The 24,468-nt window shown below is 37.1% G+C and overlaps 1 protein-coding gene and 1 long non-coding RNA gene across 4 annotated transcripts in view; one reads left to right on the forward strand and one right to left on the reverse strand.

Annotated features, from left to right (window-relative positions):
• Nucleotides 1-13,683, forward strand: part of taf2 (TAF2 RNA polymerase II, TATA box binding protein (TBP)-associated factor) — a 139,461-nt gene extending 125,778 nt beyond the window's left edge. For all 3 annotated transcript variants that reach the window (XM_026250973.1, XM_026250974.1, XM_026250975.1), the window contains exons 24-26: nucleotides 6,338-6,496; nucleotides 12,069-12,171; nucleotides 12,324-13,683. In XM_026250973.1, the coding sequence (XP_026106758.1) occupies nucleotides 6,338-6,496; nucleotides 12,069-12,171; nucleotides 12,324-12,592 (531 nt within the window). In that variant the 3' untranslated portion in view covers nucleotides 12,593-13,683. The remainder of the gene's footprint in view (nucleotides 1-6,337; nucleotides 6,497-12,068; nucleotides 12,172-12,323) is intronic.
• Nucleotides 13,684-21,009: 7,326 nt separating this feature from the next.
• LOC113078653 (uncharacterized) lies at nucleotides 21,010-24,259 on the reverse strand. The gene is made up of 5 exons (XR_003281586.1): nucleotides 23,970-24,259; nucleotides 23,637-23,678; nucleotides 23,511-23,543; nucleotides 22,957-23,387; nucleotides 21,010-22,882 (listed from the first exon to the last, which is right to left on the reverse strand). It is a non-coding gene; the product is annotated as an uncharacterized LOC113078653 (long non-coding RNA).
• Between the last annotated feature and the right edge of the window lie 209 nt (nucleotides 24,260-24,468).

Genomic DNA, 24,468 nt, shown 5'->3' on the forward strand with positions numbered 1-24,468 from the left:
CAAAAATACAATCATGTACATGCATGCCTTTCACATATTATTATAGCCCAGTTTGTGCTGATTACAGTGATATTAGACTTTACCCATTTAGATATTTATAAGAAACTGAAAAAAGCACAAATGTCAGGGCATGACAAAACTTCTCAAGGCCCCAAAAATACCCTTAGACTCCAGAGGGTTAATAACGTAGATGAAAATATAGCACAAATCTGCCATACATTTATAATGAGAACTTTATAGGAATCTATAGTAAAATCTGTCCTTGCCCATCTTTCAGCGCGCTGTCATTAAAATGCATCAGCGGGAGCTCGCGCTCTCTCTCTCTCTGTCTAACGCATAACTTAGCATCCTATTGTGCTGATACAAGTTGTAATGTTACGTCTGATATGTTATCTCAGTTATCTGATTTATCATAGGATGTGTCATAAAATTAGCTTCCGTTTATTGGTATAGGCTACTCTTCACCTCAGGCAGATATTTCTTGCTCCTTTATTAATAACATTGCTTGATCATAATCATTATCTAACCTGTCCTAATCATGTGTTCATGTTTTCATAGACAGATTTTCATGTCAGATTTTTTTTTTCATTTTCATAACAATCTTCAGATTTTTTCATTATATACATTATGACCATGCCCCGCCCCCCGCATAAGCCCCACCCCCGATTAATCGATTAATCGTTTTTGAAACCTATCGATGATCGAAATGAGAAATTTCCCAAAATGCCCATCCCTACTAGCAACAATGCTAATAATGCTAACAACATGCTAATCATGCTTAAACATGTTTCTAACTTCTAAGTAATCTATATTTCTAACTAATCTATCATTCTTTCAAACTAATCTATCTATGAGTCCTAAGCAAGGACTGGTGGGACGTGGTCCTGTTCCACTTCACATACGCTGAGTGAAAGTTTTATAATGACAAGATACTATTTATGACACTTTTATTTCTACATCACCTGGCATGTGCATTACTTTCTAGTTTTGGTTTTCAATCCGATCAAGTGTTTACATGTCCTCTCGCTCAGATTAAAAAAGGAATAAACCACCCCTTACAATCTGATCAAAATTTTAGTTGGATCTGGCCAATTCAATCTGATTGACGTGTTTACATGTGACTTTTTTTATTCTGATTGTGCTTCTAGTCCTATTACGATCAGATTAGTAGTGTCCATGTAAACGCAACTATTGATAAGAATGGTACAGGCACAGACATTGCTGCTGCCAGCAGTGTTCATCAAAGTCTGCTGTCACGGCGAGCCTTTTGACAAGATACAACACTTTACGAGCTAATCAAAGCAAATGATTGTGATAACATAACATTTTCCTAAACTATTTTAAACTTTAGAGCTATGAGTGATGTACCAAAATAAAATAAGCTGACTAGGCTGTCTACTAGGGGGAAATTAATCTGCAAGCAAACAAAGTCGGTGGTCGCACTGTGCCTTTTGTCAAGAGAAAAGGCTTTAATAGTTAACCAAAGCTAACAACTGTGGTTACATACATCTTCCTAAACTCTATTTTAAAGGTTTAAGAGCTATAAGTGATGCGATAATAGGCGGAAATTAGCCTAATCTGCTCACAAATTTACCTTCGTGGTACAAGGGCTTCCTTCTGAACCGAAGCATTACCGCTATCGATTTTTAACAAAACAGCCCTACTCAAATGTATTTAACCTAACTATTTTCACTCTTATTGTCTAAAAAAGTTATCCAAAGAGGTTTACTTGGCGCCAGTAGATAGCCTTTTTTTCCACCATTAAATAAAAACCTTGCTAATTGGAGTAATTTACATGCACAGTGCCAAGAGAGCCATAGTCTATAAGTAGGCCTCACAGCTGAACTTCTTAACTTAATACTTCAATTAACATGTATAATAAGTAGTGCTGTCAATCGATTAAAAAAAATTAACTAATTAATCGCACAATTTTTTTAAAATTAATCGCGATTAATCGCAATTAAAAGACTGAAACTTTTTGGATATGTAAATGTAAAATGTAAATAATTAATGTAAACTCAAGACAAAGAAACTATTTAAATTCAAAATATGATTGTTTATTGGAATTTTTGTTTAATTTGTAACAAAGATTTTCTCATGTAAACAACATACCTGCAATAAACCATCAATATCCTCCAAATTAACTGTTGGCTTGAAAGCCATATTTATTACAGAAATAAAAACACAGGCATGTAAGTACCATTTGAATTTCAAAACAATCAATGCCAATAAAAAACAAAAATGATTTCCATGTTGAATTCTAAGTGGACTGCAAAAAAATTCCAAAGTATAGTCATTGCCAGTGCTTTAAGTGGGCCGGTGGTACCGCCACTTCCAAATATAGCTCTTGAGCGTACTGCCACCTCTCCATGCGCCCAGAACGTGCTTGTAGCGTACCGGTACGCTCATTTGGACATCTGTTTTAATAGAGGTTTTAATCTTTTACCTGCACTGCCGATTTTCAGAGCGCCCTTCACAATGCAAGCTTCCTAATTCATCCCACCCAGAGCAGAAACTACATTACCCATTCACCCTTAAGTTACACAAGTGAATAGCGCATGTGTCGCTTTTCCCACTGTTAAGTGTCAACAACTCAACGTGGCCGGAGAAGGTGTGTGAAACTCGTTATGAGTGTACATCACTCTCGATTCGGTTAAAAATCAAATACAGTTAACAACAACACTTAATATGTTTTCTGGGCTTCGGACTCTGAATACTGCAAGAACAAGACGAGAATCAGATGATTCGCTGACTGACACCTCACCAAATTCGAATCCTATCACTGCAGGTCAGACTCAAGCTAATGAAGTAATGCAGCTCTTTCATGAAGGGTGATCAGACGTCCCGAAAAATTCGGGACAGTCCCGAAATCTAAACTGTTGTCCCGACTCCCGAATCTGGCCCTAATTGTCCCGGAAGTTATACTAAAGCAAAATCTTGAGTATTTATTGTCTGATAAACATTAAAAACTGTCTGCGGAGGTTGAGTCGTCCTGCAGCCCCCGCTGGCTGCTCATTGGCTGCAGCATATTTTTTCTAAGTTCTAAAATACCGTAGACGGCAAGGCACAAATTTAGATATTCATTTATCTAATTAATCTATAGCCTATGCACAAATACAATATGATCTTTTTGTCCCCTTTTTGTTTTAAAGCTTGATGAAGAGAGAGAGCGCAAGTTGCTGCAGCTGCGAGGAGGACAGTGATGCACGCGTACAGGAGTGATTGACAGTTCACGGCACTGTGTACAAAAAATACTCCGCTACACAATTATTTCGTTATTTTCGTTTAAGCTTATTAACGTTAAGTGTTACAGAAAGGTCTGATTTACGCACTGTTACAACAGTCATTGTTTTTTTTTTTTTTTTTTTTTTTTAACAATGACATTTGAGTTCATGATTTTAATGTTGCTGTTTCTTGTGGCAGACTGAATGAAGAGTAATGTTTTTTATACTGAAACTTTCCGTCTAAAAGTGCTTCCTTGGTCTTATCCATATTTCTTTGCACGTTGAACACACATAGGCCACAACTGGAAATAAAAAAAACTGCAACCGCGTTAATTGCGTTATTTTTTTTTAACGCGTTAAATATTTCAAATTAATCGAATGCGTTAACGCGCTAATTTTGACAGCACTAATAATAAGCCTTTTTTTATTGGCCCACAGCCAGGGTACGAAATTAACACGCGCCAAGTGCGGTTAGATTTTCCGTTTGGGAAGTAAATCTCAAAAGGCTATCCCCCACACTGGTGGGTGAATGTTCATCATACCAAAATAGTAATACAAAAATATTACAATTGCCTTTTGTAATGTTATGATGCCTGGAAATTAGTTCAAATCTCCTGCGAATCTAGAGCGAGCGAGCGAACAAAAGCGCGCATGCAAACCGTGTAGCGAGCGCACGGCAGAGAGGGAGAGACCTTGTGCGTATGCGTGTCTCTCTCTCTCTCTCTCATGCAGTGGTGACGCGTTCATATAAACTGCACCTAAACGCTGTTAAAAAAAAATATGACATTTTAATTGTTTATTAATCAAGTGTTTCTGTGTCAGCTGCAAAGATGAAGTAGACACTGACTCGCGATCTTCGCAGTAGTGAAGGCACCGGAGAAAAATGCATTTCTTACGGATTAGCCTATACCCTACTTTTATTTACCGTATTTTTCGGACTATAAGTCAGACCAGAGTATAAGTCGCATCAGTCCAAAAATACGTCATGATGAGGAAAAAAACATATATAAGTCGCACTGGACTATAAGTCGCATTTATTTAGAACCAAGAGAAAACATTACCGTCTCCAGCCGCGAGAGGGCGCTCTATGTCTTCAGCGTAGAATACAGGAGAACTGAGCAGCATAGAGTGCCCTCTTGTGGCTGGAGACGGTAATATTTTCTCTTGGTTCATGTCAAATTAATTTTGGTAAATAAGTCGCACCTGACTATAAGTCGCAGGACCAGCCAAACTATGAAAAAAAGTGCAACTTATAGTCCGTAAAATACGGTAGTTTTGAATGGTTCTGTTTAAAAGTAGAAATTTCAAGCTTTCTGTAGATAATAGATATAGGATATTTCTAATTTGTTTAGGTCTGTGAGGCGAGTAGTCTAGGCTACCTATACGCTGAATTTCTGTTCATGTCTGAACGTGTTGTGATTTATACAAAATAATGAAACATGGATTAAAATTAAGATAAAATTAATACAAAACGAAATTCGTTTCAAAGAGAGGCTTTGTGTTTTGTTTGATCTTTTCTCTCTCTCTCTCTCTCTCTCTCTCTCTCTCTCTCTCTCTCTCTCTCTCTCTCTCTCTCTCTCTACTTGGCTTGTGTCCAGTGTTGAAGTTATTTGTTTATCAATGAAATACTGTTATTATAGTGTACAATTGCACTTTATTATTACACATTGTGTAGCTGATCATTCTAAAGGTCCAGTCTGTCTTTTAATTTTTATGTAAATGTTACTCTTTGACATATTGAGTAAATCCTATGGACCAAGGCCTGTTGTGATATCTTGATTAATCCAAGTCCTATGGTAGAGTTCCCTCTTACTTGAATGTAGCTCACTCACTTGCCCTAACACACATGCACACTCACATACACCTACAGAACTGCTCCTGACTTTCTCTTTCTCGCTCTCTCTGGTTCTCGATCTCTCCCTCCCATTGTTGAAATTAAGTTATAATTGCCTCATTAAATTAAATGTCATTAACTTTACTTAACACTTAACACTGCTACAGTTGAAGTTTGAAGCCGTGTTGGTAGTAAAAATATTGTGATGGTAGTAAAATAGGTGGTAAAAAGGTAGTAAATTAAATTTAAGAATCTCTGTATTAACCCTGAAAGGTGATTGGACTCCGAGATGAAAATAACAGCGTTTCAACGACATGGCAAAAACAAACACAGCTCTTCCTTCTCCGTCAGGGGGCACAACAAGACCACGCCCCCTTTTTGTGAATTCATGTGGGCGGAGATTAGTCAAAAAACTGTTTTAGTGACGTCGGCTTTAGTCCAAACGGGTCGTTTTTTGTAGGCGAATTCTGTTAAATAAAATATCTCGCTTGGCATTGAACTTTGAGCTTTAGAATTTTATAGATATTATTTATACTCTAACAAGAACATTACACACTAACTAAAGTTTAAAACATGGGATCACGAAGAAGGGGACCTTTAAAATACAAAAATAACTGATATCATAGTTTAACACAGATAAAATCATAGTTAAGGCTTGCTTTACTAAGCCAATTACTGAGTATTTTTGTTTGTGAGTAGGGTGAGCCCTTGTCTTTTTGTCTGCGTGCATGTATCTGTGATGTTCTGTGTGTGGTTTTACATTGCTGTCATATTGACTGTGTTAAAGGATGAAAATGATGGCATGCCTTGACATTGTAAACTACAATCCTTATCTGCAATGCAGTTTAGTCTGGATTTCAGTGGATTATATTGCGCTAAGCTCCCGCGGAGTGAAGAAGAGGTGGGGTTACGAGACTTCTCAGACAGTTGAAGTGTCTAATGGAGTTAAGAGATTTGCTCTCAAGCTATTTTCAAGACTTAAGATTGGTTAATGTGTAAAAAAAAAAAAAAAAATTTACAGACCCACGTGGGGACTGACTATTAGCATCGGTTTGTAAAAAAAACAAACATAGGAGAAAAAAAACTGGACATAGGAGGTTTCCGCCCGACAGCGACAATATATTTAATTTAGTTCATGATGTTAGCTGGTTAAAAGAAACTCATACCAGAATGCTTAAAGATTAATACAGTACTTTCCCTGCAAGCACTGAAATAAAAACAATTCTGAAGTGTCATCTGCTTGTTTAACAATTTTTCTTTTCTTATAAATCATTCTCAGCTGGAGGAGGAGCATGTTGTCATGGAGCCAGCATTGAGTGGTGTGGCCATGGCCCCACAGGGTTTAAAGAGGAAGGCAGAGACTCCATTAAACTCATCCCCTGAACCCGGACAAGTTATGCAAGAGGAGCCCAGTGCTAAAGCATCTGTTAAAAGCAAAGTGAGCAAACTGGTTTTGACATTTATTTTACCTTTTTTACTAGATAGTTCCATTGAGATCAGTGATCTCTTTTACAAGAGAGAGACCTGGTAGTAGTATCTGCCTTACACATCTCATAATTAATATACCACATATAGAATGCATATTAAATACAGAGGTATTTTACAAAAAAACAACTTCTTACTCTTCCACGTTCTTTCAGGGTTTCCACGGGTTCTTAAAAAAGCCTTACATTTTACAAGAAAGTCTTAATTATGATTTAAAGAGGTCTTAAATTTGGGGACGAAAGACCAGAATTGCAATATGGCTGAATGTAACTATTAAACTTCCAAAGGCTAATTTTATGATTTCATTGAATAAACATGAGCACTGCAAGTTCAAAGTCCAGTGCTGCACTGCTTGGTGTTCTGCTGTTACTGGGGAAAGTTATATTTCTACCAAATGCTGGCCTGCTGGCAGCGAATAAATGATTATTTTCAATACAGCTGTTATTTTCTTCAGTGTTCAGAACAATGTGAAAATCGACCCATGTTTTTTACCCTGCATAAACACTAGTGCTGGGTAAACCGGTTCATACCGAAAACCAGTGTATATTTTCGTTACTATGTTAATTTTTAATATACCACCATACCGATGTATTTAATTACTCATGTTGCGCCGCGGCCGCGTGACACTGTTTCAGACGGACCCTTTACAATGTTGCACTTCTAAGCAGCGACTGTGAGGCGTGGTGAGGGTAAACACAGTAGTGCTCTGGTGTTACATTATAACACCTGTTTCACGCATACTCCGTCTGCAGTGCATATTGCGTATTTTTTTACGCACCCATGTTAACGGATTTCAGCATTCATACTACACGAAGTTGCAGTCAGTCAGTGCGTTCAAGGAGCGGTGCGTCTGCAGCAGTGCAGCCATCGTTTACGTACCTAGTCTATTTTTGCTGTGCTGCAGGCGCTGAATTCAAAGCGCATTGTTCACGGGAAAAATTAACATGGATGGACATGGAAATGCATTCATTTCACAATAAATGTATACCAATTAAAGCTGTTTCACACGCAACACATGGGTTTTTGGCTAGGTTTAAAACAAGAAAAAGTGCACTTTTAGATAAACAAGGAAAACAATATATATATTCACTTTTATGCAGGCAGAAAAACTAAACGGAGATTGTGTGAAAAGGGTGTTACAGGGAAGATGGATGCTGCAGAACTAGTAACTATCATGGCATAGAACTTGTGCCAAAAAGAGGAACCATTTTATGCAAGTGCTGTCGGACTAAAAGCACGTCTTGGAATATCATACAGCAGAAAATGCAGTGTACACCTGATTATGGATAAAAAATAAAAAAGTCAAACCGGCATAATTTAGAAAAAAAAGTGATATAAATTTTTGTTCAAGCCGCCCAGCACTAATTCACACAGGGCTTTAAATGTGAACTGGTGGATCGATAAGAAGAAAATGTAAATGTAAATATAGAGGTGTGCAATATGTATGATATGCAATATTGTAATTGTAATTTTGTGCGATTTGATATAAGTACACTGCGAAAAGCAAACATGAAACACTCCTACAGAGTGCACGCATACATTAGCTGATGAAGTCTAGTGGGTTAGACTAGTGCACGTTTGCGCATTTAGAGTGCGTTCTTTCACTGCATGCACTAATCAGTCTATTAAAATGCATTTGCAATTATCACATCAATTATATTTGTGTAATTTCATATAGTTAATATCACATGGAGTGCTGTTTTCTTTTCTCCAAAAAGCAAGTATGATTACAAATGTGGTATAAATTTTATACAACTGTTAAATAAACAAGTAGTTAATATTAAAAGACATACGTTTTATAGGGCTGGGTATCGATTCAGATGTTCCAGATCGATTCGATTTCGATTCACAAGCTCTCAAATCGATTCCGATTCTCAATTCGAATTTCTATTAGAGCTGTTATCAGGCCTTAAAAGTTAAGACCGACAGGACCTGAGCCCGACAGATTTCGGCCCGACCGCTTTTTAAAACCCCAAACCCAATTACACCCCAAGATTATTAAAATGTATGCACGCATGCAGCTCTTTTGCCTTTTGTCAGGAATGAGTCATTTATTCATGTTTTAACATAATTTATACATGACTATCGTAGGCCACTTGGAAGTTTGAACAAAGAAATAAAATAAGTCCTCTGTAACATCGTAATATCTCAGCACTGTATAAATAGCCCTAGGTATAGGCTAATTTAGCATATAAATAGTCCAACGCACCAATAAAAACAAGTCTTTAAAAAAAAAAATTAAATTAAGATAAATTCTAAATTAAGATGGGTATTTGGCAATTACGAAATTAAGATAAAGGCTCTGCCGGATTTGCTTCGCCATAGCAGCTGACATAATAAAATAATAATGCCAACAGTAGCTTATATAGCCTATTCTGTCTACATTATGCATTTAAGACTCAATTAATATTTAGTTATTATTTGAAAAACATTTACTCACCAAGATTAGGTAAGGCCTACGTGTTTTTGTGCAGAAAAATGATTGAATCCACTGTAGATGGCTTCAGCGCGTTCCTGCGCTCACTGATGGTGCGTCCAGCAATATAACCCTCTGGCTCATTATTCGAGGATTCTCATTATAAACAAGGTCAAAACTTTTCCAAACCTCAGACTCTGCTTTAGTTGCTGGTGCTACCAAAACATAATCATCAGACGCAAGCCTCCGTTTCAACTACTCAGCATACATTTTCGCATGTAAAATGATATAATGAAGCCCGAATCTAAATGAAGTCCGATCGGGTCCCGTCAGGTTCGGGCAAAGATCTTAAGCTCTATTTTCTATGCTCGATTCTCGATTCAAATAATGAAGATTTAATAAAAATACTATATGTATAAAAAAGAAAAGTGAACATAAGTTTACAATTGGGTAATTAATAAAAATAAATTAAGAGCCCCAAACATGTATATTAAACTCTTTTATTTTAGGTACACTTGGGTACATTAAAACAGAACCCATCTCTAATTTTCAAATGCATACGATTGTTAAATATATACAAGTTTGATGCAAGATGAAAAATGCTTTGTTCTTGTCCACAACACTATCGTCGTCGTCTTGCTTACGAAATCTAAAATGCTTCCATACCTCTGACTTTTTATGTGAAGGTGGCATCAACGTCGACAAAGCACCTGAAAACCTTTAAGCCAGTGGTTCTCAATGTGTTTTTTTTCCTACCGGGCCGCATTATGGTCCAAGTACAAGTCTCGCGGGCCACACGCACATTACGTCACCAATACAAACCAACCTGATTTCTAATATTATAGCCTACATATTATGATATCTAATCGATTAGATTCATTGAAATGAAATAATTCTACTACACCTGATTCTGTCGGGAGTTGAAAAGTTTGTTAAATTCGTCTCAATGTAGTAACAGCACAATGAAGTTGCGATTGTAAAGCCTGTGTTATACTTTCCGCATGAGCAATCCGGACACAGACACGGCCAGCGCGAACGCAGACTTCTTCAATTTATACTTCTGAAAGCGCACGCTGATGGTCCACTCTGCAACAAACATGCGAACAAACAATTGCCCAGAATCATTGCACATCGCTGTCTTTATATTCTTTATTGACGGATTGCACAGGTTTGATTGGCAATGGGCTTCTTCACACTGCCTGAACATGTGCAATTGTGCTTTTGAAGACTACTGACCACGCGCACCTGTCCGCACTGTCATCTGCTCAGAGCCTCCATGCACTCTCCGAGGATGATTTTTATGTCACGCCTACCTCGCGGATGCAGAAGTATAAGAGGCTTTAAGATGCAGTCTGTAAGACACGCACAGGAGCATGACCTGACGCGCGACATTGCAGAAAATGTGCGTTCACAAATGTAGCCTATGTTGATCCAAATATGGAAAGCACTTTCGAATTTCTCTCCAGAGATGTTTTACCACATTTCTTCAATTAAGGATGATTGCTGCGTAGTATAAGACTTGCAAAAGTTTGTGTGTGTGTGTGTTCAGCATACGTTGGGCCGCATTTGAATTTGTGACGGGCCGCGGGTTGAGAACCACTGCTTTAAACTGAATGAATGAATGACAGGTTCGTTGGTAACATCGAACAAGGCACATAAGAGTGTGACATCTAGTGTAGAAGATTTGTAATTAGATTAAGGCCAATCTTATGTTCAATGTCTGCATAATTATGGAAAAAAATCGATTCATGGCCTTTGTGAATCGATTTTGAATCGACCACTTTTTTAAAAACGATTAATCGAAAAATCTTTTTTTTTTTTACCCAGCCCTAACATCTAGACACCATATTTCCTGGTTTTGCTCTATTTATCCAACAAAATTTTTTTAAAACATAGCCTCACTGTTTTTTTTTTGCGTCTCTAAGCAAAAGGATGCTGTTTTGTTTCCGAATGATTAATTTCAATTGTAATAAGTCACTAATTTACAGTGACTTACTGCCACCTGTTGGTTTTAATTTCGCATTTAAGGTGTCTTTTCATTTTTTAAACAACTTCAAACATAAGATTTCAATATGATTAATGCATTTTTAACTGCAGGTGAAGGTATTCCATGTTCCTCTGAGCTGCATTAAACCGTATGCAAATGGATGTAAATGATAGTTCTAATGCAGCTTCTGTGTTTTCTCTGCATTGCAAAGATAAATTCTGTTGGTGCTTATTTAATTTGCTTGGTAACAACCCAAATGCAAGAATCTGACTATCGTTATAGATAAAATCCCAGAATATTTTTGAGATCTTTTTTTAATCAATATCGCACATCCATAATTTCATTTAATTGATGATAATTGTTTAAATTAATATATTAATAAGTACTTTTGACTTTAAAGGATGAAATGTAAAGTATCATTTTATAAAACTTTGTTTTTGTGAAAACTGAACTGTAAATTATGCTTTTTACAGTAATTGTATGGTATTTTATGGTATTTTATATGGTACTGTAGACATCGCCCTACCCCACTCAAGACAAAGCCTTATTTTGTTTATATGAAGAGATTTATTTGTGTTACTTATTAATTTAATTTGGGGTTTATTTTAAAATTACATATTAATTTGTTATTTACATTTACATTATATTTAAATTGTGTCATTTAGCAGACGCTTTTATCCGAAGTGAGACTTACAAATCAGGACAATAAAAGCAATCAAAACCAACAAAAGAGGAATAATAAGCAAGTGCTATTTTGGTATATTATTATAGTTATTATAGAATTTTGTCCAAGCAATAATAAAAGAACCCATTTAATGTATAATTTTTCTTAAATTTAAAAAAATATATATAATAATGTGAATTAAACCTGAAATCTAAATCTTGAATCAAATCGTGAGTTGAGTAAATAGTTACATTCCTATTCAATGACGTGGTTATAATTAGATCCATGCTATGGTTACGTAAAAAAGAAAGCCCTAAAAATTTGAAATGTGTATTTGGTGCCAAATGTTCTAAATACAACAAAACACTGTGTAGTTCTATCATCTCCACCGATTGGAGGAAATATAACCTTATCTTATAATGTTGTAATGTACTGTAATATTTTTCCATTTCTGTCAGTTTCCCGCTCAGGAGGAGGAAGATATTGATATGGACACAGTTCATGACAGCCAGGCATTCATCTACCACCATCTGAACATGTTGGAGAGACCTTCAACTCCAGGCATGACACAAATACTGCACTATTTCTACACACACTATCAATCATGTAGCAGAAACAGACAAGAAAAAAATATATAAACATACCTGGATGAATCTGTCTTATCTTTCAATAGACATCAGGACATTGTTTCAACTTTTCTCTAAATTTCACAGGTAAAGAACCATCTTCAGTGGAGCAAGCCATGTTGTCCATGCCAGGAACACCCATGCCAACACTGAGCAAAGAGAACACATCCTCTAAACATGGAGATCACCACCACCACCATCATCATCATGAGCACAAAAAGAAGAAGAAGAAGCACAAACACAAACATAAACACAAACACAAGCATGAGAGTAAAGATAAAGACAGAGACTCTCACGCCTTTAGCAATAGCCCTGCCAGTGGCCGCTCCATTCGTTCTCCATCTCTGTCTGACTGATCGTGGTATCAGCCAACTAAAGTAGTTTGAAATAACATTGAAATACACATTGCTTTAAGCATTTCTGGTGGGGTTTTTTTTTTTCAGTTTATTGTTTTATAAATTATGCAGTGCTGTAAAGACATTGCGATAGCATTCAACATGTACAATTTCAGTGTTTCAATTAAAAGTTAATTCAAAAATAATTTTAAAAAATAATTAAAGAATTTTTACATTATACAAGAAGAAAAATATTGTTCTGCAGTATCATCTGACATCACACAAAGCTGCTTGGTTTGTGGCCTTTTAACAGTGCAAACGCACATTCACATACTCTTACCATACTGGATCACTAGGGTTGCTTCCTGCCATTGAATCTCTAGATACATTTCTACATTCTGTAAGTACTTTCATGAGGGAACATTTCACATTGTGGGCTCTATGGTCAACTTGGTTTGATAAATAATTTAAATAGTTGCTTAATTTGTAACTTGTAATTGTAAAAGTTAGTATAGAATATATAGTATAGTATCTAGTACTTTTATTATTATTATTATTATTATAGAACCTTAATGTTCCTTTGAAAGTATACTAATTTGAGCCATTAATAATTTTTACATAATTCACCTTTTGCATTTGTCTTCATTGTAGAAATTTTACTAGGGATTTATTTTTTACTGATGTTTTGTTTGCATAAATCCATAAAGAAATGCTAAGCTTTCTATCATTTTGTCTTTTGTTACCACAAAAAATAAAAATAAAATGTATGTAAATGTTTAATGTTCATGAGTTTGCGCTTCAGTTTCCAAACAAGACCTCAAGTTAGATGAATAGGTAAAAATGTCATTGTTTATTATTTCTTAGATGAACATGCTTGCACAAATGTTTGCTTGTGGTATGGGGCAAAAAAAAAGCACATTACGAGTACCCTGTTATTAAAGGGATAGTTAAACCAAAAATTGATATTCTGTTGTCATTCACTTCCCCTCAAATTCTGCCAAACCTGCATCAATTTCTTTCTTCAGTTGAACACTTAAGATATCTGAGAAAATATGTATAACCAAACAGTATGATTTTGATAGCATTTAAAAAAAAAAAACCTATCTAAAGAAGTCAATGGTAGTTCCAGTTTGGTTACCCACATCCCTTCAAAATATTTTATTTTGTGTTCAACAGATGAAAGAAACTCTAGACTTGAGGGTGAGTTAAAATTGTGTTATTAGTATTTTAGTATTATTCCTTTAAGAACAAAAGCCAAAATATAATACTTACCTATTTTCCTAGATAGCCATAATGTTATTTCTTCCATTTCATTGTGATTACGTTTTGTGTATTATTGGTCTCTGTTCAATAATCAGCTAAATAGTGAGCTGTTTAACTATTAGAAATGGATTTTGGTCATGCTCGGGAACTATATTTAAAATATAAATATATAAAATATATATTTATGGGTAAATTGTTAAGACACTGACCATGAAAATATTCAACCCTGTTAGGGACATATAGATAGTTATCACAGCAAGTAAATAATGTACTGTTGAACAATAATGAGCTTTTCTTGGAAAGAATATGTCCCTTATGCCATCTTAATTTTTTATTTATTTTAAAATCCATAAAACAATAATTGATGAATAGAATGTCTTAATTATTTAGAACTGGTATTTTTGTGACAATTTTTGCCATTAGGGTTGTAAATCATAATAAAAAAGAAAAATACGAAAAAACATATATGCTGTTAGTGCTCCTCATCTCACAAAATATTGCTTTGAAATTATTTAAAATGACCTGTCTAACAGGGTGGAACACCAGTGTTAACGGTAGACATGCTTTCCATCATTGTCCTGCATGGTTTTCCATCTGTAATGTGTGGAACTGCACCAATATAATATTGATTCAAAATGATAACGAATTTTTTTTTTTTTTAAACACTATTCCAGATTTCCTTTGGGGGAGGGACGTGGTTCCTTATCACAATCAATAATGGTGGCAAACGATTATCTCTTCAGGTGGCTAGAGAAATAATTACAAATTAGAGAGGACAGACATCAATTATTTTTTATTTATATTTGATTAAAAATGATGTTATAAATCATTTGGATTAACTAGATTAACAGACAACCACAAAAACCGTAACGTAACTGACAGTGATTGACAGTGATGCATTTTTTGTGTTTTTTATTATGGTATTTATGATGGGAAAAATTGATGCTGTGTTAATTGTATATTAAATATTGTAATATTGCCATGCTCAGCCTAGTGGGTGGCCTTTTTTTTTTTTTTACCTACAAGATCAAGTTCTGTACCAGAGACATGGGAGCTTAAGGGGTTCTTGCACAGTATCTTATATTTAATATATATATATATATATAATTTTCCACCCTGTTAGATTCCAAATAAATTTCTCTCTCTCCCTCTCTACATATACAGTCTTGTTCAAAATAATAGCAGTACAATGTGACTAACCAGAATAATCAAGGTTTTTAGTATATTTTTTATTGCTACGTGGCAAACAAGTTACCAGTAGGTTCAGTAGATTGTCAGAAAACAAACAAGACCCAGCATTCATGATATGCACGCTCTTAAGGCTGTGCAATTGGGCAATTCGTTGAAAGGGGTGTGTTCAAAAAAATAGCAGTGTCTACCTTTGACTGTACAAACTCAAAACTATTTTGTACAAACATTTTTTTTTCTGGGATTTAGCAATCCTGTGAATCACTAAACTAATATTTAGTTGTATGACCACAGTTTTTTAAAACTGCTTGACATCTGTGTGGCATGGAGTCAACCAACTTGTGGCACCTCTCAGCTGTTATTCCACTCCATGATTCTTTAACAACATTCCACAATTCATTCACATTTCTTGGTTTTGCTTCAGAAACAGCATTTTTGATATCACCCCACAAGTTCTCAATTGGATTAAGGTCTGGAGATTGGGCTGGCCACTCCATAACATTAATTTTGTTGGTTTGGAACCAAGACTTTGCCCGTTTACTAGTGTGTTTTGGGTCATTGTCTTGTTGAAACAACCATTTCAAGGGCATGTCCTCTTCAGCATAGGGCAACATGACCTCTTCAAGTATTTTAACATATGCAAACTGATCCATGATCCCTGGTATGCGATAAATAGGCCCAACACAATTGTAGGAGAAACATGCCCATATCATGATGCTTGCACCTCCATGCTTCACTGTCTTCACTGTGTACTGTGGCTTGAATTCAGAGTTTGGGGGTCGTCTCACAAACTGCCTGTGGCCCTTGGACCCAAAAAGAACAATTTTACTCTCATCAGTCCACAAAATGTTCCTCCATTTCTCTTTAGGCCAGTTGATGTGTTCTTTGGCAAATTGTAACCTCTTCTGCACATGCCTTTTTTTTAACAGAGGGACTTTGCGGGGGATTCTTGAAAATAGATTAGCTTCACACAGACGTCTTCTAACTGTCACAGTACTTACAGGTAACTCCAGACTGTCTTTGATCATCCTGGAGGTGATCATTGGCTGAGCCTTTGCCATTCTGGTTATTCTTCTATCCATTTTGATGGTTGTCTTCCGTTTTCTTCCACGTCTCTCTGGTTTTGCTCTCCATTTTAAGGCATTGGAGATCATTTTAGCTGAACAGCCTTTCATTTTTTGCACCTCTTTATAGGTTTTCCCCTCTCTAATCAACTTTTTAATCAAAGTACGCTGTTCTTCTGAACAATGTCTTGAACGACCCATTTTCCTCAGCTTTCAAATGCATGTTCAACAAGTGTTGGCTTCATCCTTAAATAGGGGCCACTTGATTCACACCTGTTTCTTCACAAAATTGATGACCTCAGTGATTGAATGCCACACTGCTATTTTTTTGAACACACCCCTTTCAACTAATTCAACTAATTGCCCAATTGCACAGCCTTAAGAGCGTGCATATCATGAATGCTGGGTCTCATTTGTTTTCTGAGAATCTACTGAACCTACTGGTAACTTGTTTGCCACGTAGCAATAAAAAAATATACGAAAAACCTTGATTATTCTGGTTAGTCACATTGTACTGCTATTATTTTGAACAAGACTGTATATATCCACCCTGTTAGTTGTACATTCCACCCTGTTTATTAGGGTGGAAAATTACTTCTGGGACATGGTAATTGAAGAAAATTGAAAAAAAAAAAAAATTATATGTATTCATACGATTTATATGTATGATTAGAGCAGTGTTCAAATTGTGTCAAAGCTCTTGGGGGGTCCCCCCCCACCACACCCCAAAAAAAACTATAATATATATTGGTACTTATTTATTTGATACAATAATGTAATCTAATTTACTTTACTTGTGAATTTCATTTACTTTTGCAGCTGAGCATTTACTATATGTCAAATTAAATAAAAATCTATACACTTTGAACAGTGCACATGTATGCAATTTATTTCATTAAAAAACTAATTTATATTGAATGTAGTTACATAACCCTTTCATATTTTATCGCGGATGTTGTCATAGTTGGGTAAACTTCTATAGTGGTGAATGAGAGACTACATTAAATATATGTTTTGTCACAATAGTGTTTCTACAAGAGGGAAAAAATAGAAAAAATTTGATACGATTATGATGCTGATGACCATTAATCAATTTCAATCTCTTGATAAATTTTCAATCTCTGAAAACACCCAGCTGTGAGCGCTTTTTGTGGGCTGCTTGAGACGCTTTGGTTGCTATGATACGGAATAACTGCTAAACTGTTACTTGTCTCTGATTTAGTAGATGATTTGTTTCTGACTTAAATGCTCTGAATGCTCAGAAATCAGCAATATTAATTTATATTCCATTTTTCTCGTTGTTGCGCTTGACACGTTGTTGTAACAAAATGACAGTTGTGACAATTGTTCGGTGTGGAATTTGCCCCGCCCCTCCTGCGCTCTGATTGGTTAGCTGACTGGAGCGCAGCGTTTTATCCAAAGTTGAACATCCTTCAACTCTCGGCGTGAGAAAAAAACACCCGTCTTTCTTACCGTCATTGTGAGGTAAAATAATGAGGAAGGATCACTCTGCCAGCCAATCACACAGTTACGTCGCGGCCGCAGTCTGTAAATTCCTTCAAAAAACAGCGTGAGTAGTACCTATTCTACAGCTTCTGTCAAGATGATTTACAACTTTGACATTTTGACAGGTTGAACTTCCGATGACCTTATGATGGATGGGTTGAACTTTCCGAATGAGTTCATGGGTTAATCTATTGACCCCTCCCTCCGCATCGATCATGTGGTTTTGACAGAAGCTTTTACCCTATTGACCTAGTTAGTCCTAAATCATAGTTTTTGACGGGTAGTTTTAAGGTATACAAACCCTCCCATGCATCGATCATGTGGTTTTGACAGAAGCTTTTGCCGGTTGTTTGAACTTTGTCCCAGTTAGGTTGTTTGAACTTTATCTCAGTTAGGTTGTTTGAACTTTGTCCCAGTTAGGTTGTTTGAACTTTGTCCCAGTTATATAGTTATGTGTACGGTTATGTGTGTGCGTGTGCGGTTATATGGTTTGTCCCACTCCCATTACATTTCTGAGCAGTATATAAATGGGATCGGTGTGTTCTACATGCACCACCAGAAAGGGAAACATGAGCTACATGAGCATGGATGGTTTATCCTCCCCTCAATCGCCAGATGCGGGGTTGAGCAACAGTATGGCGGATAGCCTGACTATGGCACCGAGAAAACCTTTCGGACACATCCGTTTGACAAGTTTTCTCCATGAAATTTCGGAAATGACTAAAGGTGAATTTATGATGTGTAGTAACCGCATATTCGGATACAAATTTCACAAACCAACTCAAGTTGTTACGCTCTACACCACTGACGGCCTCGGTGAGTTTCAGGCTGGGGAAGATGAGTGTCTGGTATTTCCTGAAAAAGACTGGTCTCTATTTTACAAAAGTGTCTGGAACGATCTGAATGATGGCGGTGAAGAGCCTTTGTACGTTGGGGAGTGGGACGGGGTGACCCCGAATGTCCAGTACCGTGTGGTGGGTGACCATACTCAAAAGAGGCCGAATTATTCTGTTTACATATTCTGCTGTAAAGACAAAACAAAGCTCAACAACACTCGGTTGGGGCACATCCTGCCTAACGAGCATCACGATCTGTATGAAATGCAATTTTTGTTCAAGTGGTGCGATCTGGATCTACTGAATAGGGTTTTTTCAGTCTCCAACAAAATGTTCAAATGGTGTGACATGCCATGACATTAAAGTGCAGCTGTTCCACCCTGAGAGATGTGCAGGGAGCAACACATACACTCTGCCGTCCCCGCAGAGTATCATATAAAATGAACCATTCATCGTCACCAAGGTGGAAGAAATCAGGGCGAGACTTCTGGACAAACCGTGCACGGAAATAGTCTGCGACGTCGTTGATCTCTGGGAAAATCTCCCCAACGCGAATGGCCAGTGACCAAACCACCTCCAACATGGGTGCAGCCTGTAGCCTAAAGTGATGCATGGAATAATTGTTTAAAGAGCATTACAGAGACCAGATGACTGATCTCATTAGCAAGATTATTATGGACGCAACCCACCCCGATACCCCGTGTCACGATACTGTGCGCGAGGCAAATCTCAAGAAAAATATGGCGTATATAAGAGGACTGGCTACCTCATGGGACTATATGATGGACAAATGTGTTGACGGTAACAATCCACCCATTGTAATGATAAAACAGGTTCTAGATGTGCTGTGTGAATCACAATCCACGCTGGGGATCACCGATCTGCTGTGTACTTGTACGTATGTGGCGGATGTCTGTACCGAGCTAATGAAGAAATCAAAAGAATATGACTCCGATGATCAGGACGACGTTGTCAAAATCGTCGAAGTGATTGAAAACGTAGACAAAATTGTCGTAATGTACGTCGATTACATCCTAGACAAAAACATGATGGCCTGCCTCGATTTTCTTTTCTGGTTAGATTACCACTGACGGCATTATTAATCCATTTTGTATCCTGTAACATTGCTGTTATAACCATTTTACTTTTTAGTCTGTGTATGTAACAGTCGTTATATCTCTTTTGCATGTTGTATTATATTAATCCCGCTATATCAATTTTTTACTTAGACTGTGTATTTTTATTATATCCATTTTTCATGTTGAATCATATTAATCCCATTTTTTACTTGGTGTGTATTTTTACATGTTGTATTATATTAATACCATTTTACTTAGTCTCTGTATGCAAGTTTTGTATTATAGTATGTATGTTTTGTATTATATCCATTTTTACTTATATTATTTCTATCTTCTATTATATCCATGTTTACTATCATCTTTTATATCCATTTTACTTGTATTATATCCTGTAAAGTTTTTTAATAAAAGATTGATTCAAACCACTTGTACGCATCATTCTTTTCCAATGGTTGCGACGGCAGCATGTAGGAGCTCATGAAAGAGGCTTATTATACCCCCTCCATCCCGGGCTCTTTAGGTGGTAAAAAACGATTAAAAGACGCCGTCTTGAAAGACAGCGGGGTCCGTCTAAGCGATAAACAGGTTTCAGAATGGCTGGCTGGTGAGGATGTTTACACATTACACAAAACAGCGCCTATAAAATACAAATGAAACAGAGTGGTCGTGTACAGGGTCGATTCTCAGTTCCAGGCCGATCTCGTCGGCATGATCGCCTACGCCAAGCATAATGACGGTCATAAATTTTTGCTGACGTGCATAGACGTATTTAGTAAGTACGCCTGGGCTCGCATGTTGAAGAATAAGAGCAGTCTCGTGGTCACTAGTGCGTTCGAGTCTATCCTCAGAAATTGCAGACGGATCAGGGAAAGGAATTTTTTAACTAACAATTTCAAGATGTGATGAAAAAACACGACATTAATCATTTCGCTACCGATTTGAAAGCCAGCGTTGTGGAATGATTTAACAATGTTAAAAAGTCGTATGTGGAGATTTGTAATGGCTACAAATTCCCGTCGATACATAGATGTTTTACAAGACATCATGCAGGGGTACAACACCGGTTATCATCGAAGTATCAGAATGAGAACCGTGGACGTCGGCATAGTAAACGAGGATCAAGTGTTTCAAAACTTGTATGGCGATATAAAGAAGACCGAGAGACCCGTATTTAATTTCAAAGTCATCGACGTCGTCAGGATTTCCAAAGTGAGATGCCCAATTGCCAAAGGTTATGAGCAGAACTACACAGAGGAATTTTTCACCGTATTCCGCGTCAACCCCCGGTCTACAGACTCACCGATTATGATGGCAATGTCATCGAGGGGTTTTTATTACGAAAAAGAGCTGCAAAAAATAATTGTGAGTAAAAACAAATCTTTTAAGGTGGAAAAGATTTTAGGTCAGAAAAAACAAGGATAATTTACGCTTGTTTTAGTGAAATGGCTAGGATGGCCTTCAAAATTTAATAGTTACATAGATAAAAAAAACTCTGCTGGACTTAAAACACACTGACGTTTTACGGATGAGATCATACCAGGGAAAAGACCGCCATGGATGATCACGGGTTTCTACTTCACGTTGCCGTGCAATGCATCTTTGTCGGTTTATCCAGAAAATCGCATATCCTCCTATATGACCAGGTTAGCAAAAGCTATAGACTTGAAAGGACAATGGGAAGTCGGACTCGCCGGAATTGAATATCCTAGAAGTTGGTACAACTTTGATGACGAAGACGGTCATTTCATCCTACATACGGTCCCGGAACCCACGGATAGCAAGACCTCCAAAGACTTGTATATCGCTTTTTCTGTAATTACGAAATTACACATAAGCGGTGGGTACTACGCTAACATTCGTGCAATCCTGCGTGCTCTATAACTCAACTTATCGCACCAGTGGCCGTATTGAGTCACGACGAATTAAAAATAAAGGTGATTCTGACCGCGAAACCCAACATTTCAGTGAGTTTTCGCGGGAGACTAGCCACTATTTTAGGAACGACGCTAAAGCCTCTAGGAGGTTTAAACTATCATAAAAAAACAGATTTTACCGTAAACGCTGTCATGTCATCAATGTTATATAAAAGGGGGTTCTACATGATGTACGTCTACACGGACATTATCCAATATCAAGCGGTCGGCGATTCTTACGTCCCTCTTTTGAGATGTAAGACTACACTTTAAACCAAAAAAACTACACTTTAAACCAAAAAATGGTTTATTATAGACCCGGAGAGGCCGGCAAAGGTGGGGCCGATAAATTACCTGGCAGCTACCATGTTTTCACAGGTCGACGTAACCCTCGGCCACCATCTGATATCTCAGAGCTCCAGAACTCATCCGTTCTGTGGAGGATTGGTCTGATTGACATAAGTCGTCTGACCCGTCCATTTTTTTGATTTCAGACCAAAACACGTACTATTACAAAATCAAAGAGTTAAAACAAGCACACATGAACTATTACAAATTTCATATAGTATAAAAAAGCATACATGAACTATTATACATTTCATATAGTATAAAAAATCATAAATGAACTATCACAAAATCAGAGTATAAATGAAATATCGGATTATATGTAAACAAAGTATAAAAAGCATACATGAAATATTACAAAATCATACCAGACGTGCGATATAAGAATTACATGAAATATCAGATTATATGTAAACAAAGTATAGATGGAATATTACAATAACCGTGCAATATAAGAATTACTCTGAATACATCTATATTCAATTTGACTCTGTGGTCTCATCTATGATAGTGAGAATAAGGTGATGCAAAATGAGCACCAATTCCCGTTGGTATTGGCTCACCATACGATCATTTCTATCAAACTGCTGATCAATCACTGATCTCATAGCATTGACGCGATGGAATATTTCATTAGCCAGATCCTGAATAAAGCAATCCTGCGTATCGAATCGACTGCATGTCTCAAGGTCATAGGCACGGAGGTCACCATGCAACACGTCTAATCTGCTATGGGTTTCGATTTGTCTGTCACGAGACTCGCTGCGCAATGCAATCAATTTGTTGTTAATATCATCTTGTACGTCACGGAGTCCGACATATTTGTTGTTTATGTCAACCTGCACGTCGCGAAACTCTTGACCAAATGATTCTATCGAATTAATGGGCCTATGAGTCGGAGGCAGATCATTGAATGGTTCATCAACCTGCTGAGGCGCCGGAACTTCTTCCACTTCTACTTCTTCTGACGACGGTGAGTGAGAAGGATATGGTGTTTGACCCACGTTGGTGGTTGACACCTCGTCATGCTTGCTCGTCCAAGAACTCTGGTCCCAAGCATCGATTTGAGACGTACCCCAGGTAGTCACGTCATCCTTATGGCTTCAACTCGAGTCTGCTGGGTGTAAAAATAAAAATCTTAATGGTTTGACTCCGTCGGAGTTTAAATGCAAATAATGTACATAGTCTTACCATAAAACAGCTCGGTCTCAGGTGGTGTCAGACAAAGAGTTTTCCTCTCTGGAGAGCTCTCAAGACTGATCACCGGGGTAAAACGATAAGCCTTTCTTGGTAGTTCGCCGTTCGGTTCAGGTCGGACCACCGCTGTAAAACGATAAGTCTTTCTTGGTAGTTCGCCGTTCGGTTCAGGTGGGACCACCACTAAAACGATAAGTCTTTCTTGGTGGATCGCCGTCTGGTCCAGGACTGACTGGCGAGGTGGGACGATTTGTTTTTCTAGGCTTCTTTCTTGCTGGTTCGCTGCTGGGTCCAGGAAGTGGTTCGCCGCCGGATCATATTGGATTATCGACGTACGCCGCAGTGGAATCAGGTAGGATGTGAGGTTTGTCTGTTACGTTGACGGTGGGATCTTCGTCGCCATCTTGCTTAAGATCGATAACTGTCTGGAAGCCAGGTTGGGTGATAAATTGTATGAAATCAAAAAAAAAATTGATTTCTCATAAACATAAAAGAAATCTAAAATTTTGATTTCTCATAAAAAATGTTGGAGATGGATCTTGTTTTACCATCGTCTGCGCTGTCTGGATCAATCGCGACCACTGTGAATAAAAAAAATAAAATAAAATAATAAAAAGACAAAATTAAAATACGTTCATTTTAATTTATAAAAAGAATAGTTAATACATACTTACATGTATTAATACCGTCAAAGGCTTGCTGCTCAATATTTGAACCTGAGATAAAAAATAAAAAACCTGTTATTATTTAAAACACATGGAGAGGGTTTTTATTTGCTAGTTTAATGGAGCACACATACACACACACACACAGAGACTGTGACAAAGAAATCACGATGTCATAACATTAAACCACAAGCAGATGGCACAATTTTCACTATAACAGCGTGTCATAACATTAAACTGCCGGAGATGGCACAATTTTCACTATAACAGCGTGTCATAACATATAACTGCCGCAGATAGCACAATTTTCACTATAACAGGATCATTTCACCCCAGACTCACCGGAGGGAGCCATTTCACCATCATATCCGTTTCACTAAGAGCAGTTAGCAACCGGGAAAATGGTGCTGAGATAGAACCTTGCATTCCTAACCTTGCACCCCGCGATGTCGTGTTCATAGATGACAAACGGATAACGCGGTAGCAAAACGTCGATTTAACGGAAACAGAATTGTTTTTCTGAAATCCTATACATAGCTAACTGAATTGAAGCACGGAAAGCTAAGCACGTGTCAACAGGATGTCATCGTCTTTTCAAAATAAAAGTATTTATTCATACAAAACAGTCTGGCAACGAATGGGACAATAGATGCGTCGATATTAAGTAAAATGAAACATACTTTATGTTAAAATTTCTCCATCAGCAGATGAGATAAAACAGCATAACATGAAGAAAATTACAGGAATGAAATGTAATATGGTTTAAAGACGCTATAACATCATAGACTGTAAAAAAAAATAGCAAAACATAGTTTGATCAATTAATAGTATTTAAAATATC

The sequence above is a fragment of the Carassius auratus genome, unplaced genomic scaffold (assembly GCF_003368295.1).
Source record: "Carassius auratus strain Wakin unplaced genomic scaffold, ASM336829v1 scaf_tig00026259, whole genome shotgun sequence".
NCBI classification, from domain to species: domain Eukaryota; kingdom Metazoa; phylum Chordata; class Actinopteri; order Cypriniformes; family Cyprinidae; genus Carassius; species Carassius auratus.